Here is a 15974-nt window from a genome sequence, read left to right on the forward strand (position 1 = left end):
AGTTGGGCCAAGGGGCCTGTGTTCGGAGGTCTGAGCTCCAGCCTGAGCCTCCAGTGCACGCCCAGTGACCACTGACATCACTTGGATGGGACCTCAAAACAAGATCCCTTAACAGCAGCAGGTCAGAGCACTCGAGAGTTCAGCCTGTGTCCCAACCTACACTTATCCACCAATCACATTCCAAAATACATTATTCTGGTCATTATGGTGTTGCTTCCCCAGTACAGCAGCAGCACAGAGTCTCACTGGCTGTATAATACTTGGGATATTCTGCAGGGTAGGGAGGGTCTCCCTCATCTCTCCCACAACCTGTGCTCCTGGTGGTTTTCCTTCCCAGATAGTGGAACAAACTGGGGTGGGAGAGGGAAGAGGGTGGGGCAATTATCTGCATGCAGCCAAACCTCACCCTTGATGCTGGTGCCCAGTCCCAAGGGCAGCAGGTGAAACTAAAATGGCCAGGTCCCCGATACCGGCCTCTCTGCCAAGGGTGACCTGATTGTCCTGATGAGAACAAGACTTACCCCCCGCAGCCAGAGTCAGTGCCAACACTTGGAGACACTTGGAATCTGCAGCAAAAATAACCCCAAAATGCTGGCAGAACTCAGTGGGTCAGGCAGCATCTGTGGAGGGAATTGGATGTTTCTGGTTGAGACCCTTCCTCCGGACTGGATGGTCCATCTCCCTCCACAGACACCGACTGACCTGCTGAGTTCCTCCAGCATTTTGGGTTTTGCTTCAGTGCCAGCAATTGATTGGAAGATGGATTTGGGGGGGGGGGGGAAGAAGAAGGTGGGAAAGAAAGGTGTCAGCTCCATGGATTGTGCCAAGCAAGGGCTATTTGGTATTTGCTTGCAGGTGACACCACCAGAGATCACAGGAGCTTGACCAAGCAACAACCAACACCAAACAAACATAAAGAGCTTACTTTGAAGTCAGAGGGTTGGATCAGGCATTGCTGAATATATTATAAAAACATTTTTAAATATGAATATTTACAAGAGTACACAATATAAGACAAAGTTCTGTATATATATTAGCAATTTGTTTAAATAGGGGCACAGCACATTATCACACGAGAGATGATTCAGCAGAGTGCATGGCCTCTAGCCAATCAGGCAATGTCAGGGGGCTGCTTTTGCCACAAGCAGCCAATGGGGGGGCCAGAGTTGGAAAAAGTCGCATCAAAGCAGTGTCCAATCACAAGCCAGCTTTGGCCACAAGGAAACAGAATTGGCTGCGTGAATCACTGGGGCTTGGCGGGTGGATGACAGGTCACCCAGCTGGGAGGCTGCATGGTATTGCTTTGGACACGTGGTTTTACATGCGTGGCAGAGAGGACAGGCATGGCTAGTCAGCTGCAGGATTTACAACAGATCCACTAACACACGATGCAAAGTTCTGCTTTTTCCTCTCCCTACAAACACCTACATCACCAAGTTCACTGGCCACACTCCATCGGGTTTGGTCTTTGGACAGTGGGTCCAAGTGTCTTGCAGACCCTCCCTTCATAGGGAAACAAGAGGCTCTTTGGCCGATGATTTCAGTGGTGCCAAACAGTGTTCCCTGGCAGTGCTGTCATTGGGATACCGGGAGTACCCCAAAGCAAGTGTGCAAAGTTCACACACTTGCCACAGTAAATGGTGCAAAGCTCCCCCAGCACTGTGGGGGAGGACCTGGCACTCAAAACTGGTGCTGGATTTGGCAAAGTGAAGGGTGACTAACAACCTTGGTTCACAACTCAGTGGGGGGAGGGATCATCATGTACCATTTGGGTACCAACTAACCACAGTCCAGTGACAACACAGCCTCATGTGGTCAGACTTGCTGGGTGATTCAGCTAACAGTGTACAAAGAGGTGCTTTGGTCAACATACAAATGGGTGCCCACGACGGGCTACACATGAAAGCCCAGAGGTCAGTCTGCCTGCCCAAGCCGAGGATTTCAGTGTTACACAGCCAAGCTATGGCTGCACTTTGACTTCACTGCTCAGTCGGCACTGCCTCTACTTTGCTACAACGGAGGATTCAAGAAAGCTAAAGTGTAATGGGCCAGGGTCTGCTGCTGACAAGTGCAAGGTATCTACTCAAAAGGGACTTCTGATCCATTACAGTTACCTGCAGGTCACTTAATGGCAGGAGGCCCCCACGTTGACAGAAAACGATTCCCCAACACTTAGCTGTTGATTAAATTACTGACTAAACTGAAGATTCTATGAACAAGACCAAGTCCCTCCCACACTCACCCACCAAGGAGTATGAGGAAAATTGGTCTGACACAAGTGTCATTTGCACCAATTATCAGTCCTGTGCATTCATGAACAGGAGGCCATTCAGCCCCTCAAGCCTGTTCTGCCATTCAATTAGATTACGGCTGATTTGTATCTTTGCTCCATCTACCTGCCTTGGCCCGATGACCACCCTCCCAAACACCCTTCAAAACCTCCAGTCTCCTTTTCAACTGACACTTGGTCTCAGCTTTCTGGGCAAGGGCACACCCCCAGGTGTAAGAAAGAACCTTCTGACATTACCCTCCACATCCTGGCTCTGATGTCAAGGTTGTGCCTCATTCTGGACCTGTTCCAGCAGAGGAGAGGGGGTGGATCCATCTACTGTACCAAATCAACTCAATTAATCACTCTTTAATCACCTGTAATGTCAGGACTACAACCCTGCTAATATAATCTGCCCAAATCTCAATGCCTTTGGCTCTGGTATCATTCTGATCAATCCTTAGTGCAACTCCCACCAGCTGGAGTATCTCTGAGGGAGAGCACCCAGAACCGAGCAGAAAATGTGGACAGGATCCTTCAACAATGGGGGAACCAGCAAGGGACCAAGGGTGGTGTTGCTGATGCTTCAGTTATCTTGATGCAGACCCTCTCCCAATGTCCCCCAAGAGGATGCGACTATGATTGGAATCTGGCAGCTTCACCAAGCCTAGCAGGAGGAGCCGATATTCGCTGCCCACCTCTCACCATGCGATTAATTCCATCCCTCTGATGTTTGACACCTTTGGAATTTAAGATTCTGTCAAGGCCATTGCCTAGGATTGGGGTATTACACCCACTCCCCTGCACAATCCTACAGCAGGAAGCTTCATTCTCTCTTTATTTTGGAGGTACGTTCCCCCCCTTGTGTACAGCAGAGGCACAGTGACCCACACAGTGGCTGAGATGCTCCCTCCCTCCACAGACTGAAGAGGGCCTGAAGGCCGAATCAGAAGCTGCAAGAGGACAAACCATCAGCAGCCACTCTCCCCACAGAGGCACCAACACCTCAGATGAATCACAGGGTCAAGTTTGGGAAGGTTGGCAGTGGCGAGGGGCAAGGAAAACTAGAGACAATGACTGAAGGGGCTTTGCAGGGCAGAGTCTGCCCAAACCCATCATGATTCCCTTCAGATGAGTATATAGCAGCTCACCATGCTTACTCCTGGCAACACATTCTAACACAATTGTGGCACCAGTGGTGCCCTTGGAGGAGAATTTGTGGAGTGACCGGTGTCCCCTCTCATTGGTCCAAAGGCAGCCCATCCTTGGGGGGAGGCCATTCTGCCCCTCAACCTGTTCCTGTCAGTGCACCAATCAAATGCAGCATCAGCACTGCAAGGCTGGAGCGAGAGGGGTGGTGAGGATACACTTTGGCTCAAGGCATGAGGGCAATGACTTCCTTCGTTCTGGGGAGGGCAGGCATCTCCCTGTGTACACCAGGCTGGGGGAGCATGGCCCAGCATGGAGGAACCCAAGGAAGGGGGTTGGATCAGCTGAACAGATGGATGGGACACACCAAAGCTCCAGGTCCCATCACAGCCCAAGGACTCGGCTGCCAACTCCCCGCTTGCTTCCCTCCCCCTCCTGGCATGTTCCAGAGGGGTGTGCTCAGACGAACATCGCTGAAACTGCTCTCAATGCAAACCTGGGGAAAACGCCATGGGAAGCAGAACACCCTCAAGCTTTGATGCGATCACTCAGCCGACACCACGATGGAGAGGGGGAGGCCAGGGACATTCGGCCAGAGGAGGAGAAGCAGAAAAGACGGGGGGGGGGGGGGGGAGAGAGGGAGGGAGCAGGAGGGGGGGAATGATGACGACGAGAGAGAAATGCAGAGGCAGGCATCTGGCAGGTGGAGTCGAGCAGCCCAGCTCCCCCCTGTACATGTACAACCAAAGCCTTCAGTTACTTTTCCTGCTTCAGGGTTGACAACTCAGCAGTCGGCTCCAGCATCAGCTTCGGTCACTCCCAGCCATTGTCCTTAATCATGTGAGCAAGTTCTATGATGTACTTCCCTTCCTTGTACTTCTGGCTACTCTCGAAGGCATGTTCCTGTAAAACACACAACAGAGTTTGGTAGCAGCAACAGCAGCTTGTTGGAATAGTTTTCAAAAGGAGCAAAACATGATTCTGAATCACACAACCAGATATCAGGACAGGCAACTGACAGCTGAGGAAACAACGTTTTACATTCATTTAAGGCCAGCATTTACCATCAGTCCCCAACTGCTCGAGAAAGGGTGCAGAGGAGATTTACAAAGATGTTGCCTGGATTGGGGAGCATGCCTTATGAGAACGGGTTGAATGAACTTGGCCTTTTCTCCTTGGAGCGACGGAGGATGAGGGGGGACCTGATAGAGGTGTACAAGATGATGAGAGGCATTGATCGGGTGGATAGTCAGAGGCTTTTCCCCAGGGCTGAAATGATTGCCACAAGAGGACACAGATTTAAGGTGCTGGGGAGTAGGTATAGAGACATCAGGGGCAAGGTTTTACTCAGAGAGCGGTGAGTGCGGGGAATGGGCTGCCGGAAACAGTGGTGGAAGCGGATACAATAGGGTCTTTCAAGAGACTGTTAGATAGGTACATGGAATAGAGGGCTATGGGTAAGCCTAGTAATTTCTAAGGTAGGGACATGTTCAGCACAGCTTTGTGGGCTGAAGGGCCTGAATTGTGCTGTAGGTTTTCTATGTTTCTAAGGTGATGGTAAGCTACCTTTTTAACCACTGCAGTGACAGGGCTCCCAGAGTTTTACTGTGGAGGAAGTTACAAAGACTTTGATCCATGGAGAAATGATAATGTACTTCCAAATCAGAGAGTCCAAATTGCATTTCTTTACGATACAGGAGGACATTCAGCCCATCAAGTCTATGCTGGCTCTCATAACAATCCCATTCCCCCACTCGTGTCCCTGTAACCGATTCTCTCGCACATACCCATAACACTTCCCACCCCCATTTCTCCCACCAGTTGCCTACACCAGGGGCACCTGATAGCAGCTAATTAACCTAACAACCAGCTTGTCTCGGGGGAGGGTGGGGCATATTAGACCACTCAAGGGAAACCCATGCAGTCACAGGGAGAATGTGCAAACTCCACACAAACAGCACTGGAAGTCAGAATTGAACCCAGCTTGCTGGACCTGCAAGGCAGTAGAACTACCTGCAGCACCACTGCGCTGCCCTCAGAGGGAGCCTGTAACTGGTGGACTTCCCACATGCCTGCTACCATTGCCACTCTAGCCAGCAGAGTTCTTGGAGGTGCTCTTAAAATAGTCTGAGAGTTACGGTGGCATCTCTTAGAGAAGGTAAACAGAGGAGCCACAGTGTAATAACAGTAGGGAGAAGGTGTGGGTTTAGAACAGAGGGTGGCGTGCCAATCCAGCAGGTGCTACGTGCTAGATGCTGCTGAACTTTCAGTGTTGTCAGAGTGGTCCTCATCCAGGCAACGGGAGAACATTCCATCACACTTTCTCACTTGCACCTTGTAAGTGGGGCAGCTTAGAGGAAAGGCAAGGAGGTCTAATAGGGAATTCCAAGCAGGTGAAGGAGTGAAGGAAACTTTGCGGTGGAGAAGGGGATAAAAGAGACCAGAATCAGAGGATCACAGATCTGAGAGAGTTAAAGAACAATTATCTCTAGAGATCATACAGAGATTTGAACACATGGGAATTGTTGATTTTTAAAGAAATTCAAGGTATTGCCAAACCAGGAACCACCAACAAAGGGTCTTTGACCTAAAATGTTAACCCGGTTTCTCTTTCCACAGATACTGCCTGACCTGCTAAGTGTTTCCAATGTTTTATGTTTTCACTTCAGATTTCCAACACCTGCAGTGTTTTTGAATTTCATATTCATGGAACTGCTGGGCTGGGATCATTCCCAGATTCAGCACAGGAATGTCAGAATCTGGATTTAAAAAAAAGTTTCCTTCATTTCTCAAGCCAACTCACTAACACGGGGAAACATTAATGTGTGGTGTCTACACAGTGATAATTGGGCAAGCTTGGTCACAACTGATCATTATGTTCAAGAACTACAACAGCTTCACACTTCGTTTGGTTCAAGTCGATGTCAGTTTGCTAATTGGGGACATGTGTAAAAGGCACCAATATACTGTCTGCAGGAGCAGGGTGCACTATTCATTACAGTTTGCTTTTATATGAACACCCAGAATGCAGCAAAACGTCACAAGTCATTTCACCGAAGTGTTAACAGACACAGCAACTTACATATTTCCAGCCCAGTGTGGTTTTGCAGTTTTCACAGTATATATCTGCCACCGCATGCAGGCCTGTGAGTAAAACTCGCTCCTCCGCTGGTCCACAGCCCACGTTAACTCTGCCAAGAGACGCAAGCGAACAGCAGGGTTAACACCAGTCTACACACAACACTGGGCAACAACTTGGGAGATGAGATAGGACTGCGCTGGGGTGTGGGCCTTTAACACCTGAGGCCCCAACTCCCCCCCCCTCCCCCCCACCTTGTGACAGACACAAAGAGCAGCCAACATCCAATATTCTGTCTGCCTTCACTGAAGACAACACAGAAAACCTTCCTAAATAATAGAGGTCTAGAGTAAAGATGGAGTTTAAAGGAATCAGCATTGGTTTAAAAACAAGTATTGGAAAAATTAATAGGACTGAAAGCCAATAAATCCCTAGGGCCTGATGAACTGCCTCCTAGGGTTTAGGAGAAGCTATGGTAGCTGTGGATACAATGGTTGTCATCTCTAAGTTTCATATGCTATAGAACTGTTCCTGCAGATTGAACGGCAGCAAATGTAACTACACCATTGAAGAAAGGGAGAATGAAAACAGGGAACAAATGACCAGTTTGACCAACATCGGTAAGCAGGACAACTGCTGGTATTCATTAAGTGGCAACAGGGCACTTAATGAATAGCAGCAATTTTCCTACCACTGATGTAATGGATCGGGCAGACAACACAGATCCATGAAAGGGAAATCATGTCTGACAAATCAGTCAGGTTCTTGAGGATGTAACTAGTAAACAAAAGAAAGGGGTGAATCAGTTGCTGTGGTACATTTGGACTTTCAGAAAGCCTTCAACAAGGTGTCATCCAAGAGATTTTTTTAAAATAAAAGATTAGCGTGCATGGTACTGGGGGAATGATACACTTGTATTGATTGAGAATTGGTTCAAGGCCAAAAAACTGGAGCAATAAACAGGCCATTTTCAGGTTGGGAGGCTGTGACCAGCAGGGTGCTGGGGTCCCAGTGTATACATATTACATCAATGATTCATACGAGGGAAACAAGAGTAACAGATCCAAGTCTGCCGATGAGACAAAGCTGGGAGGAGTGTGGTGGATGGCGAGGAAGCTGCAGAGAGGAAGTTGGGGGCGGGGGGAAGGAATGTAGACAAGTGAATGAGCAAGGACGTGGTGGATTGAATACAATTTGGAAATACTGAGACGGCATCCACTGTTAGAAAAAAATTAAGTACTTTTTGTTTTAAGTGGCAAGAGATTGAAAGTTGTTGGTGTTCAGGAGGATGTGGGTGTCCTTGTACATGAATCACTGTACACGTCTGCAGATACAGTAAGTAGACTGAGAGGTGAATGGTATGCTGGCCTTCACTGCAAGAGGAAGTGAGTAGAGGAGTCTTACTCCAATTACACAGGTTTCAGCCAAGGTTACGTCCAGAATATTATGTACAGGTCTGATCTCCCTACCCAAGGAAGGATATGGATTTGGGGAGTCTAGTAAAGGGTCATCAGATTGATTACTGAGAGGGAGGGTCTGTTGTACAAGAAAATATTAAGCTATTAGAGTTTAGAAGAATGAGAAAGGATCTCAATTCTAAAAGGGACTTGCCAGGGTACTCGTGGAGCTTCCCCCGGCTGATGTATCCAGAACGTGGTAGTACAGCAGTCAGTGTAACGCTATTACAGTGCCAGCGACCCCGGTTCAATTCCAGCTGCTGTCTGTAAGGAGTTTGTACGTTCACCCTGTATCTGTGTGGGTTTCCTCCGGGTGCTCCGGTTTCCTCCCACATTCCAAAGACGTACGGGTTAGGAAGTTGTGGGCGTGCTACATTGGCGCCGGAAGCATGGCAACACATGTGGGCTGCCCCCAGAACACTCTACACAAAAGATGCATTTCACTGTGTATTTCGATGTACGTGTGACCAATAAAGATATCTTATCTTAACTAGGGGTTACATTCTCAAAATAAAAGGTCAGCCATTCAAGACAGATTTGTCACCTAGAGTGTGGCAATGAACCTTTGGAATTCACTACCTAGAAGGGTCGTGGAGGCAAGTTGTTGAATATATTCAAGACAGATCCGCAGATTCTTTTTTAGATATTTTAAGGAAAACCAGGCACATGGGGTTTGTGAAGGAAAGTGGTGCAGAAGTAGAAGATTAGCCAAGACTGAGTGGGTTTCTTTGGGTGCTCATTTCCCGAAAACAGACCAAAGACATGCAGATTGGTAGGTTAACTGGCCACTTAACTGCCCCTAGTGTGTTGGTGAGTGGTAAACTCTGGGGAGAGTAGATAGGAATGTGGGGAGGATAAATAAAGGAATTATTGTAGGATTAATATAAATGGGTGCTTGATGGTCAGCATGGACTCGTTGGGCTGAAGGGCCATTTCCACACAATGCTCCACAGCTAATCTAATCTTAAGCATCTATAAATTTGCAGATGACACCACTGTTGTCAGTAAAACCTCAGATGATAAGGTGGTGTACAGGAGTGGGATAGATCAGCTGGTTGAGTGATGTCACAACAACCACCTCGCATTCAACGTCAGCAAGATCCAGGAACTGATTGTGGACTTCAGGAAGGGGAAGTCGGGAGAACACACACCAGTCCTCAGTGAGGGGTCAGCGGTGGAAAGGGTGAGCAGCTTCAACTTCCTGGGCGTCAGCATCTCAGAGGATCTGTCCCAAGCCCAACACACTGATGCAATCACTAAGGCGGCAGGCCAGCGGCTCTACTTCGTTAGGAGTTTGAAGAGATTTGGTACATCACCAAAGACTCTTACAAATTTCTATAGATGTCCAGTGGAGAGCATTCTGACTGATTGCACCTGGTACGGAGGCTCCAATGCACAGGATCTCAAGAGGCTGCAGAGGGTTGTAGACTCAGCCAGCTCCTTCACGGGCACAACCCTCCCCACCATCGAGGACATCTTCAAGAGGCAGTGCCTCAAGGCTGCAGCATCCATCGCTAAGGGCCCACACCATACAGGACATGCCCTCTCCTCTTTACTACCAATCACGGATGTACGGGAGCCTTAAGACCCACACTCAGTGATTCAGGAACAGCTTCTCCTCCTCTGCCATCTGGTTTCTGAATGATCCATGAACATTACCTCATCATATTGTCTGCACTATTTATTTTTGTAATTTATAGTAATTTTTCACACTGTACTGCTGCCGCAAAGCAAATTTCACGTCATACAAAGTCAGTGATAAACATTCTGAATGGTAGAGCAGGCACAAGGGCTGAATGGCCTCCTCCTGCTTCAATTTATGGATTTTTTTTAACATACGAGGGGGAGGGACAAACCAGAAATGAGGCAGGGAAGTCTAGGTTTGAGGATGGAAGCTCTGGCGCTGTTTAGTGCTACGGCCTCATTCCTGTGATACTCACACTGAATTAAACAGGTAAGCTCGGCCTTGGCTCCCTTGAAAAGACTGCAAAGGAAACAAACAAAAAAAATCATCGAAAAATATTTCAAAGGCAGAGGAAAGAGGAAACCATTCAAGAGTGCACCAGTTCAGCAAAATTCACAAACTCACCATCTTAACTGTTTTAAATTATAATCACTATAACTGAGGTAAATAGAGATAACTTGTGCACAGCAAGCTTCCACAAACAGCAATGAACCTAACAAGATCTCAGTGCTGTTGATGATCAAGAAATGAATGTTGGCCCCAGACTCTGGAAGAACACTCTGCTCGTCACCAAACGAGTGATTGGACTATTCTGCAGGAAGGCACTTCCAGTAAGGCAGCACTCCCACTGTACTGAAGCAATTTGGATTTATGGAGCAGGACTTGAACCCATGATTTTGAGTTAAAAGATGATACTGGTACCTGCAAGCTTCAGCTTAAGGAGCACGGGGAGCAGAGCAGAATACTGTAGTGAGGTGCAGTTCTGCCAATATGCCTCAGGTAACCAAGCACGAAAGTCACCGCACAGAAAAAGGTGAGGCTTTGAGCTGGCCACAACTTCTTTGATCAAAAACACAGAAGTCCTGATGGTGTGAACTATATCAGTACCGAGACTTTCTTCCAACAACCTTCACATGGTAAATAGTTGGAAAGTGCTTCACAGACAGAACTTGATACCAAATGGAGTTTGGAGAAAATAGGACAGGTGACCAAAAGGCAGGTCCCAAGGTAGGTTTTAAGCATCAACTTAAAAAACAGAAAGGAAAAGAAAGAGGCAGTGGTTCAGCAGGGAGAACGCAGAGCCTTGGCTGCAAAACACAGAGCCACCAGTGGTGCAGTGATTAAAATCAGAAGTGACTGGGAAGGCATCACAATGATGGGGTTGGGGAGGGAATGTTTAAATGCAGACATTAGGGAGGGAGAACCAGGGTGAAGAGTGTGTGGCAGGATAACTACACTACCACCCAACCACAGTATGGCTGAGGGTGGGGCTAGAGCTAATGGTAAACAAAATCCTTTGCAGAGTACAGGAAGTACTGGCTATTCCCCCTCCCAGCCATAAGCTGTCTGCTCCCTGGGCTCAAAACTCCAAAAAGGAGAAAATGTCTTAAGGATACAGATCCTTCTTTCTTTCCTTAACAAATGCTACAGTTTCTAAGGAATTCTGATATAACCCATTCACAAGCTGCATTAAAAAACTCAGTCCTTTATTGACCACTTAGAGCAGGGCAAAGCAAGACTTGTTAAATCTAATAGTTCTCCACACTGTCCTGCTTGTTATGTGGGCAAATGCCACAGGCGCTGTTGCTGTTTGTGTAGAGTGCCTGGACTGCTGTGCTCACACAAGGAACTGTTTAAAGAAGGTGGGGGAAGGAAAATATTGGATAACTGCTCCACATGGAACTAGTTTCCTCAGGGAGCAGAGGTGAATAACATTGATTCATTTAAGAAGCTGGATAAAGAGATGACGAATACAACATGGTGATCAAGTGTGAAGTTAGGTGGGGGAAGAGCAGCCACCTCAGACCTGTTCTAACTTGCAAATTTGATAAGTAACCCTTTTAATGCCTTACCCACTAATAAGTGGAGGAGAGGTTGCATCACTGTGCTGAATAACCCACCCACTGTCCACAGAAGCTCCTTGTTCCACAGGGGTTCTCCAGCTGGCAGCTCTATTCCTCAACTGGTCGTCCTGTAGAAAGGTGATAGGTTCTAAAACACGAAGGAGCCAACCTGTTCCTTCCCCTGCTGGTCTCTTGGGGAAAATGTTTTACTCCACAGATAGAGCAGGGTTTCTCTGCTGCCACATCACCTCCACAGCATCAACCTCCAGCACCCAGGCTGACCCCCTCGCGTCCTAGCGTTGCGCGTCACTCTGACATTACTCAGATTTTAAAATTCTTAATCTCGCTTTCAAATCTGTTGTCCTCCTCCCTCACCTCCCCATCTCCAGAACACACCAAGATATCCAAGTGCCTCCAATTCTGTCCATCAGTTTCCTTCCCCTTCCATTAGCAACCAGCTGCTGGGGCCCCAGGCTCTCGAATTCCCATCCTACCTCTACCCCGCTTTCCTTGAAAACCTACATCTTTGACTCAACTTTCAGTCAGAGGGCTTCAACACGTCTAATGTTGCCGCCTTGGGGTGTTTTACTGAATGTTGTGTTAATGCTAGTCAGTGCTGTTGATTCTAAATGCTACCTTCTTTTAATTCTTAGGATTCAATAACTTGTCTTTTGGATTTAATAATTGAACACAAATCATTTAGAACTGGAATTGTAGTTCAGAAAATCAAATGGATGGTCCTCCCTTGCTGAATGCGGTGACAAGAATGTTGGCTCGTTTTCCCAGAACCATTAACAGCTTGTGCTCACTGCCAACATCCTGCTCTGGCTCAGTCTGGCAGTGCGGAGCACTGCAGAGCAAGAGAGCCAGCTCCCTCTGGACAAGCTCCAGCTTTGGGTCGGTGCAAAGCCAAGCCGATTGAGACCAACAGAAACTTTCCTCCACTTCACCAACAACCCTCACAGGAGGTTAATCTGTGAGCAGGGACTGGGGAGAGGTGGAGAGTGACATACATAGAGAACAGAGTGGGACAGCGGGTAGAACTGCTGCCTCAGAGCTCCAGCAACCCTGACCTCCTCTGCTGTCTACGTTTGCATGTTCTCCCCATGACCGTGTGGGCTTCCCCCAGGTGCTCCAGATTTCTCCCATATCCAACCTGCATGTCTGTCGGTAGATTAATTAGCGACTGTAAATTGTTCCTAGTGTAGTGCAAATGTAAGAAAGGATGGGAGGCAGAGACATACAGCATGGAAACAGACCCTTCAGCCCACCAATTGTACTTAAGTATACGAGTCCATTTACCCACATTTAGACCGCAGCCTCATGGGTAGAAGTGGTTAGGGAAATGGGATTGCTCCATGAAATGCCAACTACATTTCAACACAAACATCACAAAGGTGACATCTTTTCAAGAAGCCTCCCATGACTGTAAAGGGATTCCCCCCCCCCCCCCCCAAGGCTGCAAGAAGCAACCACATCCTTCAACGTCCTTGTAAACAGGTGGTTTCCAACATCCTGCGTCCACACCGTCCTCTCCCTGCAACACAACCCCATTCACACGTAGGCTGCAAACACCAGCATAGACCAGCTGGGCCGAACGGCCTGTTTCTGTGCTATAATTCTACAGAATTCTTCATTACCAAATGCTGCCACAGCCCTCCGACTGCCTACATCAGTTTTGGATCTTTTGCACCTTATGGGATCTCAAGCTCCAAACACCTCCCAGGAAATGCCATGTTTCCCAAAGAATAAATCATCTACAGATTAAGAGGCAATTTAAGATGGTCCCTTGATTCTGCCCACCTCTCCTTTTCCTTCTGGAGGGAAAGGGATGGGCCGGATCCACGAAGGGGTACAACCGCAGACAAGCTATGTCAGCACAGGCTCGAGGGGCAATGAACTCTTCCTGTGCCTACTGGATCTTTGTCATATGTGGGTGGGGGAGAAAAAATACAGACCTACAGGATTGCACCGTTTCTTCCCACCGCCAAAGATTGAGGACTCCTCGGAGTTCCCAGTGAGTCTCTACTATTGACCATGACAGTGAACTTGAAATATAATGAAATCTTCAAAGGGGAGGCTGAAGGAGTGGTCAGGGAAGGGCTGGGGGGGTGATGTTTGCGCCAAATGCATTGTGTGAGCGATTCAGCCACAGTGAGCTGGGGAGGAAACACAATGCAAGCCATGAAAAGGCAGACCCTGGATGTTAAAGACACCTCTTCCCCCTCCTCAACCAAAGTCCCAAGCCAATGTACAATCGCTACACCAACATCACCAAAACAGATTATCTGGGCATTAACTCATTGGACATGCTGGGAGCAGCACAAAGTTGGGCCGGTGTGGCAGGACCAAGGGTGACAGCCAGCACACCAGGAAGATCAGTTGCAAGGACGCAACATCCTCCCACTGGTGGTAAAAAATTATCAGCCGACTCCCAGATGCTTCAGTTCTGCCATTACCCAGATCACAGGCTCAAAGTAAAGAGGGAACATAAACTGACAACAACAGCCTTGCGCAGTCTGCGACCCATCACAGCAGCACTGAGCCAGAGGTAACAGTGGGACCAACACACAGGCAGCTCAGAGCTCCTGGGGACTGACAGGTAGAAAGATGCGTGTTTCCACCATCTTCTCACAAAGAACAGCCCAAATATTTCACATACAACGACATACACTCAGTGCAGTATCTGATGTATTGGAGTGAATTGGCACAGTAGCAAATTCCCACAAACTGAAAAAAGTGACCTTAAAGATCAAAAAGAAACAAGGGAGAGGTATTGGCTAGGGAGTCATGGGAGGTGGGAGGCTTACTCCAACCCCATCATCAGGGATCCCAGCTCCAAGACATCAGTCCCCACAAAGGCCTTTTATGCCTGGAGACTCAGGGACACTCCTGGAGATCAGTTTTCTGATTCTCCCAGAATTTGCAAGCAGAGAGATCCCAGCAGAGGGACACTTTATTCAAAGCTCACAGAGTGATTTCACTGCAGGTGTGGAGTCCTGCCACAGGGGCACACCAGAATTGAACTGTCACTGTGAGCTGGCATCCCAAGGAACATGCCTGCTGTGGCCCCCCCCCCACAGCGAGCAACAGATAGCAGCCAATGCAATGCATCGGGGGGGGGGAGGGGGAAGGTGGTTGTGGACTTGGTGGGTGTTAAAGTGCATGGGATTAACAGCTGGGGTGGGTGGGGGTTGCAGATGGTGGGTGTTGAAGTGCATGGGATTAACAGCTGGGGGGTGGGGGGTGGTGAAGAATACAGCAATTCAGGAACTGAGGAGTTAACCAGCTGAACCTCTGCCCTGCCTCCACCCACAAGCATTTCAGAAGCTGTGAGTTGCTGACTCACTTTCAGACCCTCTCCCTATCTGGACAAGCAGCAGTCATCTGTGTTCAACGACACTGCAATCAGTCAAGAGACCCACAGTAAAACACCTCCCCCAGTGCAAATCCTCCAGTACTCAAATTCACCGAACAGAATGCCATTCAGCTCTTCGAAAAAGAAATTTAAAAATAAGTTTTTCCAAATGCAGTTTGAAAGTTGCCACTGAATGTGTTTCCGGGCAGCACATTCCAGTTCACAACACTTTACTGTGCCAAACTTCATCTCTCCCCTGTCATTATTTAGTTAAGTCACAGCAAGTGCACCATCTGCTCAGCAGGCTTTGCAGAAGGTTTGCTTTAAGTCCTCCATCAGTGGTGGCTGCCTTTTCAGCTGCCAAGCACCCAGCCTCTGAAATCTTTGCCCACCTCCTTTAAGATGCCATATCTCTGAGCACACATCCCTCCCAGTGCGGTTCAGGGTCAAATTCAATGCTTCTGGACATTGCCTGAGGTCCTTACTCAGCACAAGTACACAATGTTGATGCTATTGTGAAATCAGCTTGTTTTTTTTTTAAAAAAAGTATCCAACAGATGGAATGAAGGTGATGTCAATATGCTGAAGTACAAACAGAAACTGCTGGAAATTCTCAGCAGGTCAGGTAGCAGCTGTGAAGAGAGACACAGGGTTAACGATCTTGTGTCAGTATGGTTCAGACACGAGCTGAGATTTCCAGCAGTTTGTTTGCACTGCAGATTTTCAACCTCTGCAGTATTTTCACTTTTGAGGTTGATATCCTGGCTCAGAGCCAAACATTGTCAAACTGAAGGAGGAATTTCTTTTTCACAAAAAAAAACTTTCAAAATTCTGCAAGCTTCTGGAAGAAAATGTTGGCAGGACGTGCTGATGGGAAATCATTGGCAGGAGGGTCAGAGTTAAGGTACTGGGTAGAATTCAGGGGCAATTAAGATCTCACTCTTTTAAACCAACATTAAGTACTCAGGACTCCTTCTCCCTTTCCTGCAAGATGGGAGTCCAGCGTCTTGGAGCATAAAGACCACCAGATTCTTAAGTCCACCCCACTGACGGTCACCTGAAGGAGACCAGTTTCACTGATACGCTACATGCACCAAATTAAGTGTACAACATCTGGACTGGCTATTCCACCTC

At 48.0% G+C, this 15974-nt stretch overlaps 1 protein-coding gene across 4 annotated transcripts in view; it reads right to left on the reverse strand.

Annotated features, from left to right (window-relative positions):
• Nucleotides 1-932: 932 nt before the first annotated feature.
• The window catches only part of ypel2a (yippee-like 2a), a 31005-nt gene continuing 15963 nt past the window's right edge, over nucleotides 933-15974 (reverse strand). For all 4 annotated transcript variants that reach the window (XM_052035809.1, XM_052035808.1, XM_052035810.1 and 1 more), the window contains 3 exons: nucleotides 9895-9938; nucleotides 6501-6609; nucleotides 933-4321 (listed from right to left, as the gene is read on the reverse strand). In XM_052035809.1, the coding sequence (XP_051891769.1) occupies nucleotides 4232-4321; nucleotides 6501-6609; nucleotides 9895-9938 (243 nt within the window). In that variant the 3' untranslated portion in view covers nucleotides 933-4231. The remainder of the gene's footprint in view (nucleotides 4322-6500; nucleotides 6610-9894; nucleotides 9939-15974) is intronic.

This window comes from Pristis pectinata, chromosome 21 (assembly GCF_009764475.1).
Source record: "Pristis pectinata isolate sPriPec2 chromosome 21, sPriPec2.1.pri, whole genome shotgun sequence".
NCBI classification, from domain to species: Eukaryota; Metazoa; Chordata; class Chondrichthyes; order Rhinopristiformes; family Pristidae; genus Pristis; species Pristis pectinata.